The 26,769-nt window shown below is 44.7% G+C and overlaps 1 protein-coding gene across 1 annotated transcript in view; it reads right to left on the bottom strand.

The window, feature by feature from the left end:
• HEATR1 (HEAT repeat containing 1) overlaps window positions 1–26,769 on the bottom strand; it is a gene marked incomplete at its 3' end in the record, with an annotated part of 95,092 nt that overhangs the window by 52,067 nt on the left and 16,256 nt on the right. Inside the window, 5 exon segments of the mRNA XM_078766309.1 lie at window positions 6,832–6,919; window positions 10,590–10,720; window positions 13,090–13,325; window positions 22,307–22,447; window positions 25,815–25,916. Of these exon segments, the coding sequence (XP_078622435.1) occupies window positions 6,832–6,919; window positions 10,590–10,720; window positions 13,090–13,325; window positions 22,307–22,447; window positions 25,815–25,916 (698 nt within the window).

Raw genomic sequence — 26,769 nt, 5'->3', positions numbered from 1 at the left:
GGTCACCGTGGTGGGATGTTGGCACGGGGGCAAACCGTCGGGTGGTCTCCTGGAGGTCCGAGCGCTGGTGAGCTGCGGACCAGGGACTGGTAGCGTCGGGCACGAATTCGCCCAGGACGCGTAGCGCCTGGCCGTAGACAAGCTCGGCGGTGGACGCCCGGAGGTCCTCCTTGGGGGCCGTGCGGAGGCCCAAAAGGACCCACGGCAGCCGGTCGGCCCAACCGCCGTCCTGAAGGCCGGCCATGAGCGCGGCCTTCATGGAGCGGTGGAATCGCTCGCACAACCCGTTGGCTTGGGGGTGGTAGGCCGTAGTACGGTGGAGCTTGACCCCCAGGTTGCGGGCGACCGCGCCCCACAGCTCGGAGGTGAACTGCGGTCCGCGGTCCGACGAGATGTCCGTCGGTGCGCCGAAGCGGGCGACCCAGGTGGCGATGAAAGCCTGCGCCACATCGGCCGTGGTGGTGGAGACGAGGGGAACGGCCTCCGGCCACCTGGTGGTCCTGTCCACCATGGTGAGCAGGTGTGTGAAACCCCGTGATGGGGGGAGGGGGCCCACCAGGTCCACGTTGACGTGGTCGAAACGTCGTTCGGGCACGGTGAAAGGTGCCAGCGGGGCCTGGGTGTGTCGGTGGACCTTGGCCTGTTGGCAGGCTGTGCAGGTGCTGGTCCAATCGCGGACGTCCCGTCGAAGGCCGTGCCAGACGAATCGCGCCGACACCAGCTTCTGGGAAGCTTTCCGGCCCGGGTGGGAAAGGCCGTGGAGGGAGGCGAAGATGCGGCGTTGCCAGGTAACGGGCACGATGGGGCGAGGCTGGCCTTGGGGGACGTCGCAGAGCAGGACAGTGTCCGCGAAGGGGATGTCGGCCAGGTGGAGGCCCGTGTCCGCCGCCCGGAGGGCTTGCACCGTGGTGTCGGTGGTTTGCACCGTGGTCCGCCGCCATAAGCGCGAAATCCACGCCGAGGTGGACCGCGTTCGCGCTGGCCCGAGAAAGACAGTTGGCCACGGCGTTGTCTTTGCCGGCGACGTGCCGGATGTCCGTGGTAAACTCCGACACGGAGGAGAGGTGGCGCTGTTGGCGGGCCGACCACGGCTCCGTGACCTTGGCCATTGCGTAAACCAACGGCTTGTGGTCGACGAACGCCGTGAAGGGTCGGCCCTCCAGGAGGTGGCGGAAATGGCGAACGGCCAGGTGTAGACCGAGGAGCTCACGGTCAAACGTGCTATATTTGAGCTCGTTCGGCCGGAGTTGCCGGCTGAAAAAAGCGAGTGGCTGCCAAACCCCGTTCACCCATTGCTCATGTACGGCGCCCACCGCGTAGTCGGAGGCATCCGTGGTGAGGGCGATGGGAGCGTTGAGCACCGGGTGAGCGAGCAGTGTTGCGTCGGCGAGGGCCCGCTTTGAGCTTTTAAAGGCCGCGTCCATTGCTGCGGACCAGACGACGTCGTGCTTGGCCGGCTTGCCCCGGAGGGCTTCGTAGAGGGGCCGCATGAGTTGAGCAGCGCGGGGCACGAAGCGGTGATAGAAATTCACCATTCCCAGGAATTCCTGCAGGGCCTTTATGGAGCGGTGACGCGGAAACGTGGTGATGGCCTCGACCTTGGTTGGCAGCGGCACGGCCCCGTTCTTGGTGATGTGGTGGCCCAAAAAATCAATGGAGGCGTGCCGAAGTGGCATTTGGCCGGGTTGACGATGAGGCCGTGCTCGCTGAGGCGCCCGAACAGTGTTCGGAGGTGGAGGAGGTGCTCGGCCCGGGACGTGCTGGCGACGAGGATGTCGTCCAGGTAAACGAAGAGGAACGGCAGGTCACGCAGCACGCCGTCCATCAAGCGCTGGAACGCCTGAGCCGCGTTCTTGAGGCCAAATGGCATTCGCAGGAATTCAAATAAGCCGAACGGCGTGATGACGGCCGTTTTTGGGACGTCGGCCGCCCTGACAGGTACCTGGTGATATCCCGGTATTAAATCGATCTTTGAAAAAATGACCCGTCCTGCCAAACGGGCGGAGAAGTCTTGGATGTGCGGGATCGGATACCTGTCGGGGGTGGTAGCGTCGTTAAGGCGGCGGTAGTCGCCACATGGGCGCCAGCCGCCCCCTGGTTTTGGGACGATGTGTAGTGGCGAAGCCCACGCGCTATCGGAGCCCCGCACGATGCCGAGGTGTTCCAAAGCGTCGAACTCGGCTTTGGCCACGGCGAGCTTGGCTGGGTCGAGGCGGCGGGCTCTGGCGCAGACCGGCGGGCCCGTGGTTGGTATGTGGTGCTCGATCCCATGTCGTACTGCGACGGCCGAAAACATCGGCCGCGAGAGGGCCGGGAACTCCGTGAGAAGGCGAGCAAACTCGTTCGCCGCCGGGAGGGCGCATGCCAGCTCGGTCGGAGCGGAGCTGCTCAATGTGTATGCCAGGGAGCTGAAGGTCTCGGCGTTGATGAGGCGACGCCGTTGGACGTCCACCAGCAGCCCGTGTGCGCAGAGGACGTCGGCGCCTAGCAGAGCCATGGGCACGCTTGCGGTTACAAAAGTCCAATTAAAGCGTTGGCCGCCGAAGCAGAGGGTGACGTTGCGCGGGCCGAAGGTGCGGATGGCCGATCCGTTGGCCGCAACCAAGGAGGGGCCGCAAACCGCGGACTGCCTGTCCTGATCGGAGGCGGGTATGACGCTCAGTTGGGCGCCGGTGTCACACAGGAAGCGTCGTCCGGACGCTTCGTCCGTGATGAAAAGTAAGTTGCCCGTGTGGCCGGCGCTCATGGCTGGTAATGAACGCCGGCCCGGCCGTTTCCCGGCTTGCCGAAGGTGCACGGGGGTCGGCATGTCCGGGCCTTCTGTCCGAACCTGGCATGATAATAACACCACGCCTGGTCAGGTGGAGGCTCCGGTCGTCGTGCTGGAGGTGGTCGGCGCGGCGTAGCGGCCGCCAATTGCGTCGGCAGTTCGGTCGTCGACCGTACCGGGTGCTCGGGCGCCATGGGCGTTGCTTCGGATGGCGGTGGGCTCCAGGTCGCTGCTCCAATGCGTTGGCCTGCCGCGGAGATCTTGTCGGCTTCCCTGGCGAGGGCGCGGGGATCCGTGATCGTCATGCTTGCCAGGGCGAGGCGTACCGGGCTAGGCAACTGACGGAGGAACAGCTCCCGGAACAGGAATGCCGGAGAGTGCTCGCCGAGCAGCGAAAGCATGTAGTCCATTCGCTCGGACGAGCACGTGTCGCCGAGCTCGGGCAGGTCGAGCAGGCGCCGTGCGCGTTCCGCTGATGAGGGCGAAAGCGTCGAGGAGGACCTTTTTAATCGCGTCGTATTTGTCAGCGGCTGGCGGGCTCTCGAGGAGGCTCAGGGCGCGGGCCGCGGTGGCTGAGCCGAGTGCTGCTACCACATGGTGGAAGTGGGTGTCGTCGGCCGTGATGCCTCGCAGGGCGAACAGGGAGTCCGCCTGGGCGAACCAAACCGCCGCGTGAGCCTCCCAGAAGGTAGGCAGTTTGAGGGCAACTGCCGTGTCCATGTCGGGGCACCAATGTAGGAGCTATGCTCCAACGTAAATCGAAAGAATGGACACGACAAAAAGCTGGAATTCGTCCGAGTTTCTTTATTGTGTCAAATCAACTCGGGTACTCTGAAAAGCCCGTTTATCGGGCAGCAATATATATACACGTTATCCCGGAGCGTTTGCCCGGGAAAGGCGAGAGGGGGCGTGCCCGGGCGTCCTGGACGAGGCCTGGCAAGTCGAGAGCGGGCATGCCCGGGCGCGCCCGGGCGTCCCGGACGAGGCCTGGCAAGTCGAGAGCGGGCATGCCCGGGCGTCCTGGGCGAGCCCGGCATGGTGATCGCTCCACGTCCTCGGTAGGTGCAAGGCGATTGTGTATACCCAGCGGTAGCCGCTACAATATCACCATTTTTGAAGGAACCTCTCATTTGGTACGACTGGGAATGTAATCCAATTCAGATACACAAACAAAACTTAATTCAAGAAACAGCAATGACAATGTGTACATCGAATGCTAGAAAATAATATTAACCATTGTTTGGAAACTAAATCTGCAAGAAGAAGAATATAATGCTATTTTTTATTTATTCACTTGTATGATCAAACAATGTCATCCAGCATTACCAGCATTTGTCTATCAGTATCCATCCACCCATTATAGTGCGGTTCACTGGTTTGTACCTATATGTCATCATTGTTTATGCAGCCACCCTTGCACTTGCACAATGCCGTACAACGAAGGCCTGCCCTGCAGCATTTACAATTCCCCCTACATGCTTTCGTGTATCCACAGTGCAGGAGGATGGCACAAGCCTTACTTGCGTCAGCAAGGGTGGCCCAGAAAGGGATCCATTGCTTGGTTTGCTCATCCTGTTCCCATCCCCATTGATCAAATACAGGGATTGCCTGGTGAAAAGCAGTTGACTGCTTCCAGATGAAACTAGCTTGAAGCAATGATCTCTTGACATGTTGGAAGAGTGCTGCCTGGGTCGGCGGAATACGATCGAGCGAACGACTGCCATTGGAAAAGAGATGGTGCCTAGCATCGTTGACAGTTGCCGAACCACATGTCTTGCTGTTCATAAGGACAACAAAACGTTCAATGCACTGCATGTGGACAGATTCCAGTGTGAAAGATCCTGGATCTTCAGTAAGCATAATCATTGTTTCTGTTAGGGCTGGTATGCTGTTCCATGCAGTCCATGCTGTTTTCTTGCCACAACCAAGAAACTGAGAGGTCGTATCGCAGCCCCATTAGGGCATGAAAGAGTGGTAGAGCTAACGATTTTGATGGACCGAGCTGTGACTGGATGCTGTGGACTGGGATATTCATGAACATGCATGAAACTCAACACTGTTTCTTCTACAGGTGAACTGAGGCAATGGGATGAGAAGGAGCCATTGAATGGCTCTTGTTTCACAAGGATTCGCTTTCTTAGTGCCATAGCTGCCTGGATCAATAAGAGAGCTTCATCTTGGTCGATCTGTGAGGAATGATAGGTTTGAGCGAGCACGGCTCCCACCTTCCTCTTGTGGCTAATGAAGACATCCCTCCCTTGAGCGAACTCCGACCACTCAGGAAGATGATTGAGCATATGATCTTTGAATCTAGTAGCATGCGGCTCTCTACCCAAACAGGGACACCCTTTGCCTGACATCATTGTCTTGTATAAGTCTCGTAATGCAGACAACTTGAACACTTCAGCACGAGAATCATCAACATATGTGATCAACTGGGCCATGACCATGGAATCGAAAGGGGTAGCAGCAGGTCCATCTGATGAAGACTGGCGCTCTACTGCACGAACTTTGTCACGAAGCCACCAGTAACATTGGACGCGATAATAAGCGTCCATTGCATGAGTATCAGAACATGCAGTCAAGCGAGAATATAACTGCCAGTTTTTAGTTGTTGTTGCCCAGTCCTTCAGGTGTTCATCAGCATTATCGGTTGACACTTTGCGCAAGTCATTCTGATCCTGACCCTCGCAAACTATACAATGCAATGCAATGTTTGAGGGCAAGGGCCAAAACTGGACCTGAGTTTCTTTGGACTTGTCCCAGTTGCCTCTTCTATCTGCTTATCCAACTTGTCACGTACAAGTTTGACCCTATAGCTATTACATGAACTCCTACAAGACTTATGGTACACTGCTCCATGTGAGTGAAGGGTTGCTGCAATTCCTGAGCCATCATTTTGCCGACTTATCTTGATACTGGAAGGCAGAGCATTGAACTGTACGAAATCATTCAGATCTCTCTCAAGTGTTGACAATCCCTGTTCTGTTGGATTCACAATACTTCGTTTTTTTTTCGAATAGCAAAGGCAGCAGAGTGTCCAATCAGTTTGATTTGTGGCAGTGGAAGACATGTTGACAGTAGTATTACTTTAGGAAAATCACAACTTTATCCACGGTTCTGCAGCGCTTTAATGTGAAGATGAAGTTTCCGCAACAGAAACTATCTCCAGATATGCCATTTCCTGAAAAGAAAAGGACAACAATCAAAATTATATTTCTTTAATCAATTTAATATACATGTATCAACTTATATGTAATGCTTTGGATTGTTGTCGGCTATCTGGTGATGTCACAATGGTGACTGGAATGGAAAACCTGTCTGTCTTGCTTATGTTATGATTAAGGTCTACCTTCTATATCTGGAATGTCAACCTACACACGAAGAAACTATCATTAGCAATACATTTTTATGTCATCTTATATACATGTATATTACTGCAATGCATTGATAATGATTACGTTTGGATAACATAGCATGGCACTGTATCCATTGATCCTATATGGACGAAAAACATGTATTTTTGTCAAAAAATGTCCTTAAATGCGACCTTATGACATGATCTTCATCTCGAATCGGCAAAATAACACCAGTAATGGATTCCTCATACTCGAAAACCCCTACAAAGTGGTGTTATTTGTGGTTCTACTACTTTTGGTTCTTCAGTTATTGCAACGCCTTACTTTCGATGGTGGCCATCTTGGATTTGTCCAATATGGCCACCACAGAGGGAGACCAGCTTGGCTCTCTCTCGAAATGGGTAGGTTATGGTAATATCTCCCTCTGGTCCCAAAATGGTGCTTGTGGAACGATGTGAACAATTATATGATTATGCCCCCTGACTATTAAGAAATCATTCAAACTCATGAACAAAATGCACGCCAATTCGGAGAAAGAGGTGGAAATCAATTAACCGGCAGAAATCCAGCGTGTCTACTCACATAAACGCCCTGTCTAACAGCAAACAAGGAGTTGAACAGTTTACATAACGCTAAATATTTAACATCAGCTGAATGAATGTACAAACTGTCATCTCATTCCACACAACAGTGGAAAACTACCTTATCAAGAAGGTCTGCATTTCTTCATCCAGAGGGATGTCAGCAATTACTTGTTGCAGCACTTCCTGGTACGATGTGTCACTTAACTCTGCTTTCACCAGAGGCAAGAAGATTAGGCACGTAGGCAAGAAGATTGGTTACAATGGGAAAAAAGCATCACAAATAACACACTAAATGGTGTCCAACACATGGCATCAGGTAAATTATAAGCATGTACAAAGTGATCCAAGTATATTACTCAGGTATCAAATAAAATTTAAACAAATACGGAACATCCAGAAGTTGAAGTTGATTTATAGTAAGGGAAACATATGAAAATCTGTTAACTAAATTGTTACCAAAATATTTCTTCACCAATATGTTTGTAAAGGTGTGTAATAACATGTGTTAAAATGTTGAAGGTCAACTCCCGTGGGAAACCCAGAAAAAAAGCTGTTGAATTCGGGTACCGAAAAATTATTTTCGAGAATTTTTATTTTTTTTAATCGGCCCTTAAGTAACTTATGAGGGGTCAAATAAGGGTTTTTCATGATTGAGTTGATTGTTAACATTTATATTTCACCACAGACACTCCTTTGTGGAAAAATAATTTCTAAATATATCTCATTTTCTACTTTGCAGGACATGGAGTCTAGCAATATGGATGAAGACGTTACTCCACCTGTGCTCAATTGCTTCATCTGTGCACGCTCGGATACACCAGCTGAAAGGCTCATACAGGCAACTCCAAAGGGATACTCAACTTTATTGAAACAAGCAGAAACTGTCGAAAATGTTACTGTTGTGGAACGTATGAAGGAGGCTCAAAAGGAAGGAAAACTGAGGTACCACCAGAAGTGTAAAAATGATCTGTACAACAACTTTGTTGCAACCACCAAGAAGTCAGCTCAAGCATCAAAGGCAGAGAAAGAGTCATCAAAGTTGAAGAGAAGACGCACTACTTGTGAGTTCAGTTCATCAACTGGCTGCAGTTCTAGAAGATCACAGTCAGTTGACCTCCTGTATAAGGTTAAGGATGTATGCATTCTTTGCAACCAACCAGCCCAGCTCTACAAAAATAATCCAGCACAAGCTAGAAAGAAATACAGAGTGCCAGATAATTTGACTGCAGATACACTGAAGGCAAGCTTGCTGAAGACAGCACGGAGTCGCAGGGATGACTGGGGCACTGAAGTCACTGGACGCCTGGAAGGGATCAACGACTTGGTAGCAGAAGAAACACTATACCATTTGCGATGCAAACTTATGTTTGCGAGAGGTGACAGTTTGTCCAAGACTGATGAGGAAGGAAAAAGGAAGAGAGGACAGAGGAGTATTGATGAGGAGCGAGAGGCAGTTTTTATTGAATTCTGCAAATGGTTAGACTCAGAATTAGAGCATGGGGTAATGAACATGGACCAAGTCCATGAAAAGCTGCAGGAGTTTGATCAGTCACCAGAGAAGAGCCTTTCTTATTCAAAGCATTGGCTAAAGATAAAACTTCTAGAGAAATACGAAGACACCTTGTATTTCACAACACAGGAAAGAAGGGCAGATGTACTCTGTCTCAAAGATGGCACCGACAATATTCTGCGAGTGCATCATGCTAATCTTGACCATGGAGATGAGAAGACTCAGATCATAAAGACGGCACTCAAGTTCATATCCAATGATATTGCCTTGATTGATTTAGGTCCAAAGTCATACCCCACCACACACAGTATGACTGACATCAATAGTCAGCTGACACTTGTTCCTGCAAGCCTTCAGATGTTCTTGAGACCGATTGTCAAGACAGACGAAAGAGTTGCCGTTTGGGGGCAGAATTTTATTAAGGCCTGTCGACCTCGGTCTGGAGTATTGCCACACCAAATGGGGCTTGCCATACAACTTGATCATAGATTTGGGTCAAAATGGATGCTCAACAAGTTCCACCGGCTGGGATACACTGAGTCTTACACGGAGACACAAAACTACAAATACTGCTTCCTTAATAGTAGGAGTGGAGATGATGTTCCAGATACTTCTGGCACTCTTGACACCATTGTGGAGGAAACCGATGAACAGATCAATGATGAGGATGCGGTTGATGCTGCGCTTGAGGATCAATCAGTGATGACAGCCAAAGTGCCAGCCAGTGAAAGTGAATTGTCAAGTAATGATCAGGTGGTCTTTATGGAGGTTGGGGAAACAAACAATGCAGTCACTCAGTTTGTTGGAGACAATATAGATTTAAACATTGTCTCTATTCACGGAAACACTCCCTTTCACTCAATGGGTTGGATCGAAGTCACCTCTCCGGCACCACCTTTGCCAGATCCACAGACAACAGCAGCTTTCCCCCGGGTGAAGTTGAAGGCACTCGACAAAGCTAAGATCCTGAGAGGAACTGAAGTAAAGATTATTCCATTTACGAACAGGAAACAGATAGGAACGAACGCGATCATGTTTCTCCCCCTCGCTGAGCTTTCCTCCTCCCTGGCTCATGATCAGCCACTCCTCACTCCAGGTGACACTCTGGGCAGCGGGGTGGGTGATCAAACCAGAGACTCTACCTCCAACAGAGGGTGCAGCTGCACAACATTCACTCCGTGCCTACCTGCAGACCCGGGACTGGATCCTTCTACAGAGCATGTCTCTGAACCCCAGTGACTATGGATGGACAATAGGTGTGCATGGGTATGAGCCAGTTCCAACACTGGACCCCACGGCTCCTGAGGAGCTATTGCAGTTCACGAGCTGTAATTGTCATGGAGATTGCAGCAACCGGCGATGCAGCTGCAAGAAGAATGGGGTCACGTGCATCTCGGCCTGTGGAGTCTGTAATGGCATTACATGCAGAAACTGCAGTCATGATGTTGTTGAGTCTGAAGAAGACATAGACAATGACTGTTGAAACTTCTGACATTGTGAATGAGAAATAACTCTTGAGTATTATATATGTATGTGAAATAAAAGCGACTTTGTGTGTAAATGTAAAAGTGAAAATATAAATGTTAACAATCAACTCAGAATCATGAAAAACCCTTATTTGACCCCTCATAAGTTACTTAAGGGCCGATTTAAAAAAAAAAAAATTCTCGAAAATAATTTTTCGGTACCCGAATTCAACAGCTTTTTTTCTGGGTTTCCCACGGGAGTTGAACTTCAACATTTTAACACATGTTATTACACACCTTTACAAACATATTGGTGAAGAAATTTTTTGGTAACAATTTAGTTAACAGATTTGTGAAATATCTCATAAAATGCCCTTACTATTAAGTGTTAAATGACCTGAATCCAAACTTACATTTCAAAACGTGCCCACATTTAACACACCTCCGTTAATTCGGCATTCTCTCTTCCCATCAATTTGCATATAATCTTGTCCTTTGCATGTAATCAAACGAAATTTCATACAGTCAGACCTCGACATCCGCCGTCCCAACATATTCGCGGTGCAAACTAAGTGACCTGCTTTTAGATCGACGCTTCACGTATTCACGGTAAAAACATAAACATGCATATATATATACCATATATATATATATATATATATATATATATATATATATATATATATATATATATATATATATATATCAACTTCGTCAACATAGGCTTAAAAAATTAATTAATTAATTAATTAATTAATAAATAAACTTTTTTTTATTTTTATGAAAAGCTCAGGACCAACTATGTTCTACAGCTTTGGTAACACCTTGCATTTGCAATTATGCAAGCAAGCCTTAGTGGTAACCATAATTATGGTACAACTTTCTCTATCAATCCCTCACCAGTATTGGAGAATAATGCTGAGATGACTTGAGGAATAAGAAGTTTGAGGAGTGGCTTTGTGTCATAGGCTTCACCCAATTGTTGCAGGAGTTGTACAAAGTGAGGGATTCTGCAGAGACGACTGAATGCTCTGAAGGACAAAATGTAAAGTATGGTTATTGTTGTCAGTCGTACGCAGCACATGGCTGCAGATTAGAATCAGTTATTCCAATGGTGTGTTAGTGGTCCCTGCTGGTTAGAGCGGGAATTTTAAATTTGTTCACAATGCCAGCAATAGCTCGCCTCCTCTTCATGAAGGACACAATGTGACCTTTAACATCCACCATCTCATGCTGGTATATGGGATGCCCAGTTTATCGTCCATCTGAGGTACGGCACACATTGATGAATAGCCCTGCCTGTGAAGCACCAGGATGACAGTTTACTACGTCGGGAATCAAACCCAGGCTAGACAGCATAGAGGCGAGTGCGCATACATCGACGGAAACCTGTCAGCACAGACACCATAATGTCACAGGTGTTTAATCCCATTCAGCTTGTTGCCCAATGGAGCCGTAGTAACCTTTCTACACCTGTTCCAATTAATCTTTGATGAAATTCGATAAATTCGAAGAAAAAAAATGATGACATTTTCTGAACAGAAAAAAACCACTAACATTATCACAAACTACATGTTTATTCCAGATTTATATGATGGCTTTTATACTCTTGTACAATAGTAATACAACAGATTTGATTCCAGGCGAGAGCCAACGGAAAATTCCGAGTCCTAATTAAGCGGTTGTAAAGTATTTGTTTTTGTTGCATTGCATTATCATTTACAAACCTCTCAATGAGTAATAACCACATTTAGAGGCCATTTTTCCCCGCAAAGCGGGGGTTGGCCTTTTTCGGGGACCGTGGTCGTTGTTGTTTTTTGGTCCCCTTTTTGAAGCAATGTTTTACGGCCGGATGCCCTTCCTGCCGCCAACCCTTTTTGTCGCCTTTTACAACAAGCAGGGAATTACCAGTGAACTGGTACTCAATTAGCCGACCTCGGAAGGATGACAGGCTGAAACCTCTCAATGAGTACCAATAACAAATGCAAATAATAACATCAAGGGAAAAAGTCTTGATGTGGTTATTAATGCAAAACATACTCTTCCAGATCGGGCTGGATTGTACATTATGTTATATAATATTGTTACGTTTTTGGGGGGAGGGGAGGTATTAGAGATTACCTTAAAACAGATAGAACTGTATGGAGTAGTGTGGTCGGTGTACGAGTAGGTAGCCAATATCGATGTAATAAATAGGGACATGTCAGCTGAAGGATTGTCTGGTTGATGGTGTACCATACGAAGGATGGTGCTTGTGATATATATCGAGGGATTAAGTGAAGGAAACGTGTGTAAAACCTCCTGTAACAATCTACCGGGGGGCGCCAGGAAATGGTGAAGAGAGAGGGGTAGATTTAAGAACGCCACCAGAAGGGGGGAGGGGGAGAAGCTATGAATTCCTCCAAGGGTGGAGCGATGAATACCACAAAGGGGGTGGAGCCCAACGCCTCGAGGGGTGGAGGCTTTTCTAGGGAGACAAGTGAGGAGCTGAAAAAGGCACCAGAAAATTGCATGAATTCTGAAGAGAAGGGGGAGCGGCTTGTGACGTGCGGGGGAGGAGACCTTGCTAGTTCTGAAAAGAACAGAGTTCAAATGGGATTGACAGTGCGAATAGTGGTTTCCTGCGTTGCACACAGTGTGAAGAATTTTAAGGAGGTCATCATGCCTGCCTGCCCAGCCATGTGTCTGTGTTCATCTGCCTGCTACCTGTTCATCATCCTGCTTGGCTCATCACCTCATCATCTACCTTGTCACCATCCTCATCACCCAGCTCAATTCCACCCCTCCTTCGACATCCACGATGAGTCCCCGGTTTTGTCCCTTTCCCCATCTGTGATTGTTTCCGGTGTGAAGCGCCTTATATTCCTTCCTTGAGATTTATTTTACCTCATTGTGCATAGTTCTTTGTTGTTTCTTGAATTCCATATTTTCCCATTCCATTCCACCGCCGAATTCCCCCAGAAGGTCAATTCTTCCTGGTTGTCATTTGTTTTCGAAATAAACCTGTTTTGTTTTGAAAAAGATAAGAAGCCTCGAGATTCTTCTCAGTCCCGCACTCGAGCGCAAGTCCACAATAATAGACACAGTTTGAATGAGTTAAAGTCCGTGTGGCCCATCCATTCAGAGGTGGTGCTAATCACCCTGAACACGAAAGGAAAGCCTGAAGGAAAGGAAATCCATTTCTGCAATTCCATACATCAAAAATGAACCACATGAAAGTTGCACAAAAAATATTCAAGATAATAAAAATATTTTAGCAGGACAAGGAATATTTTTGCAATGCTTACATAATCAATCCAATACAAAACTCAATGTAAATATAAACAAACACACACATTAATACTGTTGCTAAGGTTAAGAGTTGCTTCAGAAAAAAATGTTTTTAAGGCAAAATGCTCACTTCTTTGGTAGAGTCGTTATTGGTTGGTTATGAAGCAGAACTAGCAAACAGGTGAGTCCCTCCCTTTGAAGATCAATAACTGAAGAGAGAACAGATGTGGATGGAAGCCGAAGTGAACGGGATAGCAGGAGAATCAACGTGTTCGCGAATCGAATGTCCAATGAGGAGCGCACCGCAAGCTGTGCGACAACCATGTATGCTGTGCAACGAAAGTCTGGCAAGCAAGAGTGGAAACCCTGAGACAGAACAACAAATACAAAAAATGAGGGGAAGAAGTGCTGGGAACAAAACAACGACGACAAATAAGTGCAGACAAGGCACAAGGAGTTCCAAGTGTTTATTGTTCAAATAGCATCAGAGCAGGTGGACCTCTTTTCCTTAGACAGAGAGACGTCCAGTCGTGCACACCCATCATGAACTGGCAGTCAGGGTGGTTTGTGAACGTCAGATGCACCATGTTCCACATCTCGACACAGCATCCATAGAAAAGGAGATTTCACACTTTTCCCTAATTTAATAAACTAGTACACCCACTCTGTGCAGGAGCGCTTAAATGTCATGTTATTATCAACTCTGGGGTACAGCAGATTTGTGATTGAATTGTGCACTTTATGGTAAAAGCAAGAAATTGGGCACAATTATTCTATATACCCTAAAGTTTATTTTCAGATTGGGACCCACCTTGAAGGTCACGTGATTTGACCTTGGCGGCCATTTTTAATTAGGCAATTTTGATTTGTAAGAATGGGCCGTCATACCGTTCACGGATTGTAAATTTACAAGTTCATGCGCGCCTATGTTTAAAATGTAAATGTAGGATTATTTTGCAGGATGCTGACTTTGGTAAGTATAAACCATTTATAAATATATGTATTAGAATAGTGATATGACTGACAGATAAAGATCTGCACTTGCCGTGCAGTCAGAGATTCCATTCATTCTCAATTGTTTGTTTACATTTTGAAAAACACCAGACAGCGTAATTTCACCTATTTTCATAATTAACTATGAAATATCATACTATATACATTATCTGAATTACAAATGTACCCTCCAATATTATCGAAATGGTCCTTCCAATTTCTTGGAATTAATTTTGACAGCCCGCATTTCCACTGTCGTAAAAAAAGGGTCAAGTCATGCAACGTCATGCCACGGCCAAATGTAATGGAAAGCCATATAATAGTAGTCAAAATTGTCAAATTTTATTATCCATTAATAACCTATTCAAATGTGTTTTTTTCTTGTTTTTGAAGGCAAAAAAAACCTACCACAATGCAATAGGGGGACTCAATTTTGCATTTTAAAGATTTTTTCAGCACAATCCATTTTCCTCTAATTTTTTGAACATTTCGGGTAAAGTAGATGTGGGCGGGGTAAAATAGGCCTAAATCTCAATTGTTCAATGATTTTTTTATGATGGGAATTCAAGGGACATATATATATATATATATATATATATATATATATATATATATATATATATATATATATATATATATATATACATATATATATATATACATATATATATACATACATATATACATATACTTTTTTTTTTTTTTTTTTTTTTTTTTTGCAATACTGTTAATGCGTTACATGTCACTACCGTTAGTATGATACTTTAACATAGTTTTTGTGTTTTACAGATAGAGTAGAATAGAGAAGAGCACAGTAGAATAGATTAACATAGTCACTCTCCACCATGGCCAAGCGTTTCCTGCTGATCGATCCTGTCCATTCAAGCAGGCCAAAGCAACCCAAGGCAACTGCATCCACCGACTCGGAGCTGTGTGCACTGTGCCAGAAAGACACTGGGGATGCTCTAGTGTGTCCCGCAAAGAATACAACAAAAACTATTGTTGGAACAAGTCTTTAACAACTAATCTCAAATAATGTCAGAAACTCAGGTGCTTACCCATGGATATTGACCTCAATAGGCTTGATAATAGGAGCGGCATTGAAGCAACACTTGCGACAAACATGGCTGCATGGCACAAAACGTGTTTGCTAAAATTAAATGACATGAAATTAGAACGCGCTATGAAGAAACAGACTGTTAAAGACACTGCACCTTCTTCGACAATGTACACACACGGTTCAGGTCAAGCTAAATCAGCTGAACCAACATGCTTCTTCTGTGACTTCATTCATTTCGGCAAGCCATGTAACAAAAACACGCCATGCTCACCAGGTGACAGCTGCAAGTCTACATTTTTTGCTCCACCAGGCATACACTGAAACATGTCCAGCCACAGATGGAGTGGGCTCTCTAAGGCTCGAAGACTGGTGCACACAACAAACAAAACAAAGTGTTCATTTTGATTACTGGCTCAAAGTTCTACAACTGGAGATAATGCTTCTTGTCTATGTTAGATCACTTCGGGAGGGCAACTTCGACTTATATGTGCAATCTCTTGCACAGATTATCCCTTGGATTTTTGCATTAGATCACACCCACTACTCCCGGTGGTTGTCGGTCCACATCCGAGACATGATGATTCTGTCAGTGAAGCATCCAAACATCCTTGCAGAATTCCGTGCTGGAAAATTTGTCATGCACAAAACAGGAAATAAGTTTTCAGCAATGGCCATCGATCAATGCCATGAGCAGAATAATGGTGAGGTCAAAAGAACAGGAGGAGCAGTTGGACTGACTGAAAATCATGCAGCACTGAGGCGCTGGAGTGTGACGGGTCCTGAAGTTGCGCGATTGAATGCAGAATTTGAAAAGGATCTCACGGCTAGTGGTTCACGAGCCAAACAAAACTTTTACCATGAACAACAACCTGGAGTGCAGTCTGCATTTTTAAAAGATGTCCAGTCGCTGACAGCTGTGATCCGAGAGATGGGTAACCCCTTTCTGGAGGAAGGCCATGACCTTCTGGTTCTCGACACCAAATAAATAATGGATGATGCTGTTGCTGAAACCGTCAGGAGAGTGGTAAACCTCGGCCAAGATAAATACAGTGAACCCTCGTTTATCGCGGGGGTTACGTTCCAGAACCCCCTGCGATAAACGAAAATCCGCAAAGTAGCGACCTTTTTTTTTTTTTTTTTTTATATATATTTTAAAGCATTATGAACTCCCCACACTCTTATTAACCTTTCCCATACTCTTATAAACACTTCCTATACTCTTAAACACTTTTTACACTCTTAAACATACGTAATTTTAACAACATATAAAATTCTAATGGGTACTCACCATTGAAGATACTGTAGCTACCCATGGGTTCCCCAAGCAAGACCAGCATCAGAATCTCCTTGCTCCAGCCGGTGACGTCACCGGCGGGGATTCCCGGCGCGAGAGTGGCTGGTCACGTGACCGCTAAAGCGTGCCGCGCTTTGCGGGTATAATCAGCTACACCTGTTGATCACGTGACCACCGATTCACCGAAGCACGCCACGCTTGAGAGGCGTGGCTTTCGGTTTCTGGTTGTGCTTTATAATGCAGCCCGATAAATGGGCTTTTCAGTGTTCCCGAGTTGGTTTTGAGAATAAATATCTTCTCGGACGAGTTTGTGTCTTGCCCGTCATTTCGTCCGTATCAAGCAAGAGCCCCGGCTCTTCAATACTACAACTTGCGTGATGAAGATGATGATGAATTAGCTGTGCAGTACTGATGACGATGAAGGTGATGACGATGATGAATGTACTGGCGTTTTCCATACGCACGACTCTTTGTCTACCCTTCTACTGTACACTATGTACAGTATTTTATTTCTTGTAATATGTTTTAAATACTGTATTTTTCTTATTTCTTTACGTTTTTTAATTTTTTAGGCTAGAAAATGCTTATTTTACCACAAAAATATTTAAAATAATAGTATATAAAAATACATTTATACCGCAAAATCCCGCGATATAGCGAAAAATCCGCGATATAATTTTACATATACTAGCGAGAAAAAACCGCGATGTACCGAATCCGCGAAAAGTGAACCGCGATATAGCGAGGGATGACTGTATACCAACTTTGTTGAAGAACGGCTGTTAAAGTGTGTGACGCCTATCACAGATCCGATGCCTAAGAACAAGCTACCACTCTTCAGCCGCCAAGCAGTCAAATCACCTTCAAAAGGAAAGCTACAGCTGCAGTCATTAAAGAGTGACTTCAATTTATTCTCACACTTATATCTGGCTTGTCAGGCAAGGGATGGTGATGTGGACCAGTTTTTTGCTCATGAAAATCATGCATGCCCACAATCTCTGTCACTAGGAGGCAAACTGCAGCCTGGCACAAAGGCCGATCTATTGCCTCGCCTTGAAACAGAGGCAAGAGTATCAGAACAATCCCCTGAAGTGGCAAAATTTCTTAATGGTGCCGCCATAGTCCAGATGCTGAATCCTGGAACAGCAAAGACCTTTTTGGAATATGCACAGCAGGTGTTTGTGCCCTATGTATCAGCACAGCTTGAGAATACCACACGCATTGATATTGTACGAGACATCTATAAGCCTGATAGCCTTAAGAGTACGACCAGACAAAAGAGGGGAAAAGTTGTGCATAGACTAGTTGTTCCAAATTCCGCATTGCCAAAGAACTGGAAGGATTTCTTGCGAGTGGACAAGAACAAAACAGAACTATTCGACTTCTTATCACACCAGGTCACCCTTTTACAAACAGAGGGCAAGGAGGTGTATGCAACCAATGGACATGATGTGCTTAGTTCCTTGCCACAAACTGACTTGACTGGTGCCATGCTCACATGAGGAAGCCGACATGCGCCTGTTTTTGCACATGGCAGATGCTGTCAACAAGGGGTGCAGGAAATTGTTGGTGCTTACAGTCGACACTGATGTCATCGTGATCGCAATAGCGACACTCGCCGCATAAAGCCAGATGAACCGTGGGTGGCGTTTGGTACAGGTAGGAATTTCAGATTCATAGCAATCCATGAAGTAGTTGCAGCCATTGGCCCACAGAAATCTACTGTCCTTCCAATGTTCCATACCCGAACTGGCTGTGACACGGTGTCTTCGTTTGCAGGTATTGGAAAGAAGACAGCATGGTTAACATGGAATGTCTACCCTGAGGTCACAGAAGCATTTGAGGAACTAATGAACATGGGGAATGCTATCAATGACAAGTGTATGTAAGTGATAGAGCTGTTTGTTGTCCTCACGTATTGCAGAACAAGTGAACTCAGTTGAGTCAATGATGCCAGGAAGCAACAGTTCGCCCAGAAATCTCGTTCGCTGGAAAACATTCCACCAACACAGGCTGCATTGGAGCAGCAAATAAAGCGTGCCCGTTACCAGTGCCATTGCTGGAGCATGTGTCTGTCTTCCAATCCACAGTTGCCAAACCCTTCTGACTGGGATGGACCAAGGTCTTGACTGAGTGGCAGCCATTCTGGACCAATCTCCCAGAAGCTTCAAAGTCATGCTATGAACTGATACACTGTGGTTGTAAGAAAGGATGCCGTGAACGTTGCAGATGTCTGAAGGCAATGCTGAAATGCACTTCACTCTGTGCCTGTTCAGGAGATAGTCAGGACGAGACACACATTTAAACAGCCTCTAGCTTTTAACAAACATTCCTCAATCTGTATATGCATCAATTCTTTATGCAACCTTTAAATATACCAAAGTAAAACCTTTCCATACTTGCTATATGATAATCTGTTTATGGAAGAAAACGCAACAAAGATTTATCGATATATTTGGTTGGCAGCCATATTTGATTTTGAATCCGAAGATAACATTTTTCGAGCTGGCAAGTGTTATTTCAATAAATAGCATTTCCAAAACATACATAATGAATAGTCTGAATATTTTTCATCAATGTTTTTATCCTGGGTCTGTGATTGAAGCAGGTTATAAATATCAACATTTTTGGGTGGCTGCCATATTGGACCCGCCATTTTGGATATGAAGATCACATTTTTCGATGTGGCAAGTGTTTTTTCATAATAGCCAGCAAAGCCGATGTTGTGAATGAACGCGTATTATGTTGAAAAGCCAGATTTTGCTGGATCCTTTGAGAATTTCGAAGCTTTGACGCACCAAATCACTCCATGGAGGCCGCCATCTTGCGGATGCGGAAGTATGCATAAAAATTGCGAAAAAGTTCAATAGGAGTTTGTTTCACTCGTCTTTGTTTGATTCACATTCTTATGCACCTCTAATTCGTAATTAAAATACTTTAAGACCAACCTCGTTCCCCGGGCCCGCACGGGCCCTGGTTATCATCAACGAAAATCTTCACCAAACACCGGAACCAATGAGATTCGAGCATTTGAAAAAATATTTCAAAAAAGCTTATTACCACGTTTGAGGCTGAAAACGGCATCAAATATTCGAAAATTGACGAAGAATTATTTTTTAGAAATCTCGTGGCCGAAGGGGATAGTTTTTCACGGCCGGAAATATCCGAAGTTGAGACGGAATTCACCGAATTAATCAAGAAGTAAATTTTATAAATTTTAATCTCATCCAGAATGCAAATGGTGTCATTTTGAACTAGGTACGGTACCTACGACACCTACTACCAACTACCAACTACCAACTACCAACTACCAACTACCTAACTGCCATAGTGATGGGTAAAATAGTGGCAAGAGGCTTTGGCTTCGCCGGCTCATTGCGGCTTTGCAGTAGGGTCATATTAATCCATGCCCTTTAAATATACAAAAATAAAGACTTGCCATGGTTTAACATACCTTATAATGATATATTAGATATTTCTGTACTTTTTATGGTGATGTCCGCCATCTTGGATTTATACCGGAAGTATGTCACCGGCATGATGAGTCCCGATCTTAAATAAAGTATACATACCCTTAAGATTATCTGTACCAAATTTGGTGCTTTTACCATAAATGCACAATACATTCAAAAATTTGAGAAAATCTGCTGTACTATATAGATTATAGTAGATCTAGACTCAGGTCCGTTAGTCTGTGGTGGACACGATAAGTATGGAATGCCTCAAGGATGTCGGGATTCCTCAAATTTCTTTCAGTTTCGTGTTAAACAGCACTGTGTAAAAAGTTAATCACACATGTTTGTGATATATATAGATATGCTTATATTAACAGCTTAGATTGGTCACAAATAAACAATTTGCAGTCTGTTGTCCTGGTGAGCCCATAACAAGGGCAAAATCTAGATCTACATCTCTGCCTTTGTCTATTTGTGACCATACAGCTTTCATCTCAGTCTGCAAAGACTTGAGTACCACACGGATGCCTCCTAGTTTGGAGGTGATGTGTTGGTATAATTTATGCACATGATGTCAGCGTCATGTCATCAGGTTAGTGTGCTTCTTCAGTTAAATATATACAATATACATATATATATAATTTTTATTATTTTACATTATTTTTGGTTTGGTCATGTGTTGAGGAAGGATGAAAGTGACTGGTTGAGAAGAGTGATGGAAATGAATGTAGAAGGAAGTAAAGGACGGGGAAGACCGAGGAAGACTTGGCTAAAGATGGTGGAAGAAGAAATGCGGGCAAGGGGTTTAACACGGGGAGATGCAGAAAATAGGGCAAAATGGAGAAGATTGTCATGGGGACCGCAAGGCCAACCCCCGCTCGAGCAGGGAAAATGGCCTTAAAATGCATGTTGTTGTTGTGTTGTATTTTACTTTATTTTATTTATTTATTTATTTTGGGTGTGTTCAGTTACCAAGTTTCTTGTAGAGCACTGCTAAGTGGCTTAAGCACTCAAGCAATCACTATAAGAAACCGTTGATAAGGAATGGCTGGCTTGGCAAGCGCTAAATAGCTGATTGGTAACTGAACACACCTCTGGTAGGGGTGCCCCATAAAACACCACAATAAGCAATTTATACATGTTACCACGGCGTTTGTCCAAGGAGAAAAAACCCCTTGGGGAGAGGGGATATTTTTAGTATTACTAGCAGGAAAATATGTTCCGTGGAAAACACTCCCTTTTTTGGACGCTGTGTAGGCAACGAAGCACTGCTTCACATGATCACGGAATTTATATTTTTGCAATGTAAAGTTAGGGCATGGCGATCGTGAATGTGACAGGTTTGATGATGTGTTCGACCTGAACAACATGAAAATCAAAATGCTGGTGAGTGGAGCCAGCCTTCCGAGTAATAACGTTGTTGTGGGTGGAGTCAGGCCAGCTGTCCAACCAATGGGCAGAAAGAGAGAAACAGACGAACAGAAAACTGCCGCTACTTTAATATATAGGTTATTGTTTTGTAATAACATTGATATTATGCTATTATCATTACCTCCGCCACCAAATCTGTATTATCATTACCACACCCATCTGTTTGGCAGTCTTTTGTCTAAGAACACAGGATATGTCAAAAGGTTGTGGATGGATTTGGATGAAATTTGGTGGAGAGGTTGGGCATATGACAAGGATGAAATGATTCGATTTTGGTGAAGATCCAGATACGGATATGAATATGACAATTTCTTTTCAAGTGAGTCTTCACCATTGAGTGATGGGGCTAAAACGGATACAAGCACATCTCAAAAAGTTATGGACAGATTCAGACGAAACTTGGCGGACTGGTTGTGTGTGCGACAAGGACGAAATAATTCAACTTTGGTGAAGACCCGAATACTGATCCGGAAACGAGAATTTTTAGATTTGTCAGATATGGTTGTCATCTTGGTTTTCTGGTGGGCCTAACACATTAGGCCTGTAGAACCTCTGTTGATTATACACTGCCCAGGTTTGTTGCACAGATAGCTATTGGCTTTGTTTGGATTGAGTTGTATTGACGATGAGGGGACCACAAAATAAATATATTGTCATGTCGAATAATAGTAAGGTTTAATGAAGCCTGCCAGAATGCAGGGTAACCAAGCGTTACGTTACACAAATTATTTAATAGCATATTTTAACAACAAATGTGCGTCTCCCAATCGGCCCGTTAGCGGATTTTTCTCACAGGTTGTGACCACAGTGCAGTAATTCTTGTTTTAACCATCGGAGGTAAGGCACAACAACCCTCTGGAAATTAAATTGGATTTGAACTCTCGTATCCCAGCATTCATAGTAGTGTCCCTTGATAGTCACTCTTCGACAATTACGTAGCCAAACAAGACATCTCCACCATGTCATAGCATAACTCCACAAAATTAATGGCACAAGTTAAACAATCCCAAGATGTGACGTTTGACATTCACATATGAGCTACATATCAAATAATCATTTCTGCTGTGATGATGCTATTTCGGCCAATTAGGCGATATAAGCCGATGCCCCTCACCACGTGGATGAAGGGTGTCAGCTTGGCAATGAAGCTTTCCGTTACTGGATTTGCCTTTTCAAGTGCAGCAACAAGAGAAGTGGAAATAAACGAGAAGAGTACATGAAGACGACAACCAGCTATGTCATCATTCCCAAAAACCTGTGGGATAAAGAGAAAGTTTGATGATCATGCCTTTTTGCAAATGTGTGAAATCAAATTATCCAAAAAACATGGGCACTTCAGTTTACAGTATGTATTATATATGTATGAAAGGAAAAAAGAAGGAAGAGGAGGTGAAGGAAGAGGAGGAAGAGAAGCCAAATATAAAAAGATAGACATGTTAAACATATGTAATTGGTACCTCTTTAGCATGAACATGCGCACTGCGCAGTGAGACAAGCTTCCCTCTTTTATATCGTGCACAAAAATGGGGGCCCAAGTGCATCTTCATCTATCTCACATTTTATAAAAATAGGGCTGCAGGTCCTGAAGCTCACCTGGATCAGGAGCAACAGTAACTCAAACATTCCACAGGCCCCCTCAGACGCTGATATTTTTAATGCCGTGAACAAACTTTGGTACATCATGGGCATTGGGCAATGAAGGTTGTGACCAAGTTTAATTGAAACTGTGTGTGTAGTTTCAGAGAAGAGAGCAAATACCTATTTTTGGTGGGGTCAAACTCTGCACAGACCACCTTAGACCTTGATTTTTTTTTTTATGCCGTGAACAAACACTGGTACAATTGTGGCTAAAAATATTGGCACCCTTGCACTTTTTTCAAATAATTCAACATTTCTTCCAGAAAATTGTTGAAATCTAAAAAACCTTATGGTATCCACATATGTATTTCTTTAGTTTGCAGTGGAACAAAACAAAAAAAAGCTGAAAGAATTACTAAATCTTAGCTTATTCCACACAGAAATCCTAAAATGGCCCAGACAATATTATTGGCACCTTTTAGAAGTTGTTAGAAATAATTGGATTTCAAGCAGGTGATTCTCCTTTACTTTGGAATTGAACTCACCTATGGTGAGTTGCAGGTGCCTGCAATATAAAAAATAACTCATTCAACCCGTTTGAACGGAGGAAAGGAGTCATTCTGCTGTTTTGTGTCACTGTATGTACCTCAATGAGCATGGAGAAAAGATAGAAAACCAGAGAATTGTCTGAGGAGGTCAGACACAAGATTGTGGCCAAGCATGGACAATCTCAAGGCTACAAGTCCATCTCCAGAGACCTTGATGTTCCTGTGTCCACCATACGCAATGTTATCAGGAAGTTTAAGGCCCATGGCACTGTAGCCAACCTCCCTGGACGTGGCCGCAGAAGAAAGCCTGATCGTAGATTGCAGCGAAGGATTGTTCCAATGGTGGAGAAAGCACCTCGATCAACTGCCAAACAGATTCAAGTTGACCTTCAGACACAAGGTACCACGGTTTCAACTTGCACCATCTGTCACAACCTCAATGAAAGGAGACCCAGGAGGACCCCACTGCTGCTGAGAGACATAAGAAAGCCCAACTGCAGTTTGCCAAAACATACCTGAACAAGCCAAAATCCTTCTGGGAGAATGTCCTGTGGACAGATGAGACCAGATTAGAGCTTTTTTGTAAAGCACATCATCTCTATGTTTACATAAAACAAAATGAAACCTTCAAAGAAAAGAACACCTTCCCAAAAGTTAAACATGGAAGAGGTTCAGTGATGTTTTGGGGTTGCTGTGCTGCCACTGGCACTGGGTGCCCTGAATGTGTGCATGGCATCATGAAATCAGGAGATTACCAAGGCATTTTGGAGCGCAATGTTCAATCTAGTGTCAGAAATCTGGGTCTCCGTTGAAGGTCATGGGTCTTGCAGCAGGACAATGACCCAAAACACAATTCAAAAAGCACCCAAGAATGGTCCAAGACAAAACGCTGGGCTGTTCTGAAGTGGCGAGCAATGAGTCCAGATCTAAATCCCATTGAACACCTGTGGGGAGATCTGAAAACAGCAGTTGGGAGAAGGCAACCTTCAAATCTGGGAGAACTGGAGCAGTATGCACAAGATGAGTGGGGTTACACTGCCAGCAGGGAGGTGTAGGAAGCCCATTCATGGCTTGACTGCAGTTATTTTATCCAAAGGCTGTGCTACCAAATATTAAGTCTAGGGTGTCAATAATTTTGTCAATGCCATTTCTATTTATTTTATGATTTAAAAGGATATATTAAGTTCTGAATCAAAAACAAAGGTTCTGTAATATTAACATTAACAGTGAAATAAAGAATTGTGGAGACCAAATACTTTTGTTAATTTCAACTTGTTTTTAGAGATAAATGTGAGTTATTTTGAAAAGGGTGCAAGGGTGACAATATTTTTGGCCACGACTGTAAATCACGGGTGATGAAGGTTGTGGACAAGTTTCATCAAAATTCTGTGTGTAGTTTGGGGGAAGAGAGCAAATAGCTATTTTGGAGGTTCAGAAATCCCCCCCCCCCCCCAAAGACGCCCTTAATGAGCGCAGATTTTTATGCGTTTCATGCACCATCATTGGGCATCAGATATGCATCATGTGGTCAGGTTTCTTAGAAATTGTGTGTTTGGTTCAAGCGATAATGATTGAAGTGTTTACGGACTCACTCACTGACTGACTGACGTACCTACGGACACTGCTCGATCACATAAGCTCACCGGACTAAAGTGCAGGTGAGATAATAATAATAATAATAATAATAATAATAATAAAAATCCTGCAAACTTGGGGGTGTGATTAAAACTAAGGGTCAGTCAGGTAACCGGAAACAGCATTTGTTGTTGTTGTTACTGTTGTTGTTGCCTTAAAGGCAGAGCACCAGTGCTGCAAAGATCAGCATGCATTGTGTGAACTCAGGCTGCCAACAGCAAGACCTTGGCAACATTTGGGCTTGGACCGACATTTGACAATTCATCGATACCACATACTCTGAAATACCCATGGTAAAGGTGGCTGGTGTGAGATATTCTGGTCCTGAGTCCGAGCCCGTCATTCCATTGAATTAACACCAGGTGAGTTGACTCCACCTGTCATCCTTCCGACGTTAGCAAAATGAGTAGCAGCTTACTGTTAATGGGGAGGCATTACATCAGCGGTACAGCCACACCCACAGAAAAAAAATGATGCAGCCGAGGAGCCACAGGCTGCATACGAACCACCACCACCAAACCACCACAGGTAAAATACAGGTGCATATTCGCTCCTCCACACCTCCCCTTCTCCATTTGTGGAATAGCCTCAGATTTAAACCAATCTTACTCGTCCTTGTGCTTTAAGGTGGTGACACAACCCACAGTCTCGTCATGTTAATGCAGGATAATGTATTATCATGCTGACCGTACCACTAGCTTCCATATCTGTTAAGATGCTCCTCAAAGACCAGTGTAAAATAACATTACACATAAATAAAAAGTTCCAACAAGTATGCCTGTTTATGTGAGCCATGATGTAATGACAATATGGACTGGTGAAGAAAAAAAAAAGAAAAAGAAAACCCAACAACAAACTGACCTTAACAGCCTGCAAAGCCAGGCAGCAAAGAAAGTCAGCAAAAATGGGATCCTTGTAACAGTGGGTCACGAGGGTACTTCGAGCCAGGGGCACTTTATGTTTCTGCCGAGAGTGGAAACGAAGAAGGCAGGGAGTCTGGTTAATTCAATGGTAAATGATGATGTGAATATGTAACTCCAACAGAGGACATAAAATGTAAGACAATAAATCAATCCATAGTATAGCCCTCAACCTGGTTACCAATGATTTTATCATTGCAAAATTAAAATGCCTCTCTGTACATGCCCTCTTTGAAAATTTACCTGCCACAGTCCATCCAAAATTCCTCCTTGCTTTTTGGTTTCATATTATGTATTTTATAGACGTACCCGCATTCTAATTGTACCATCCATACTTTATAGACGTTCTTGCATTCTAATTGTACAAACTTTATAGAGGTACTCCGTTGAAACAAGATAACGTGTAAACATAGTGGTCTATGTTGGCACATTATGTGTGGACAAACAAGTAAACAGACCCAAATGCAATACCCACTCCTCTGGCGAAGGTAAAAAAAAAAAATTGACCTTGCTTTGCTCCAAAATACTCACAAACCAACTCCTTCTCGTGGCACAACCCTTTCAAACTTGTCTCCCTCCTCTAAAACCCGATGGTGCCTTGTCAACTCTGTCTCTGGTGTATGCTCCCCTTCCATCTCTTCAAATGGCACAGCAGCCGACTGTGCTCGTGAGACAGCCGAAAGCCTCAATGTTGTGTGTGCATCCAAATCTTATGTCTCCAACCCCTCACTCTTGGTACCCATCCTTCACAGTCATACCCAACTGCTCCTGGATTCTGTATTTTGCACCTGAGAAGGTGAAGACGATTCTGACAACACTCAACACTAATTCTGCAACTGCTCCGGACAGCATCAACTCACGTTGTAAAAAAACCCTGCTCTGTTGCTCTTGCACAT

This window comes from Myxine glutinosa, chromosome 12 (assembly GCF_964187855.1).
Source record: "Myxine glutinosa chromosome 12, kmMyxGlut1.1, whole genome shotgun sequence".
NCBI lineage: Eukaryota > Metazoa > Chordata > Myxini > Myxiniformes > Myxinidae > Myxine > Myxine glutinosa.
The sequence above is the reverse complement of the archived record's forward strand: the minus strand, read 5'-3'. Positions and strand labels throughout refer to the sequence as shown.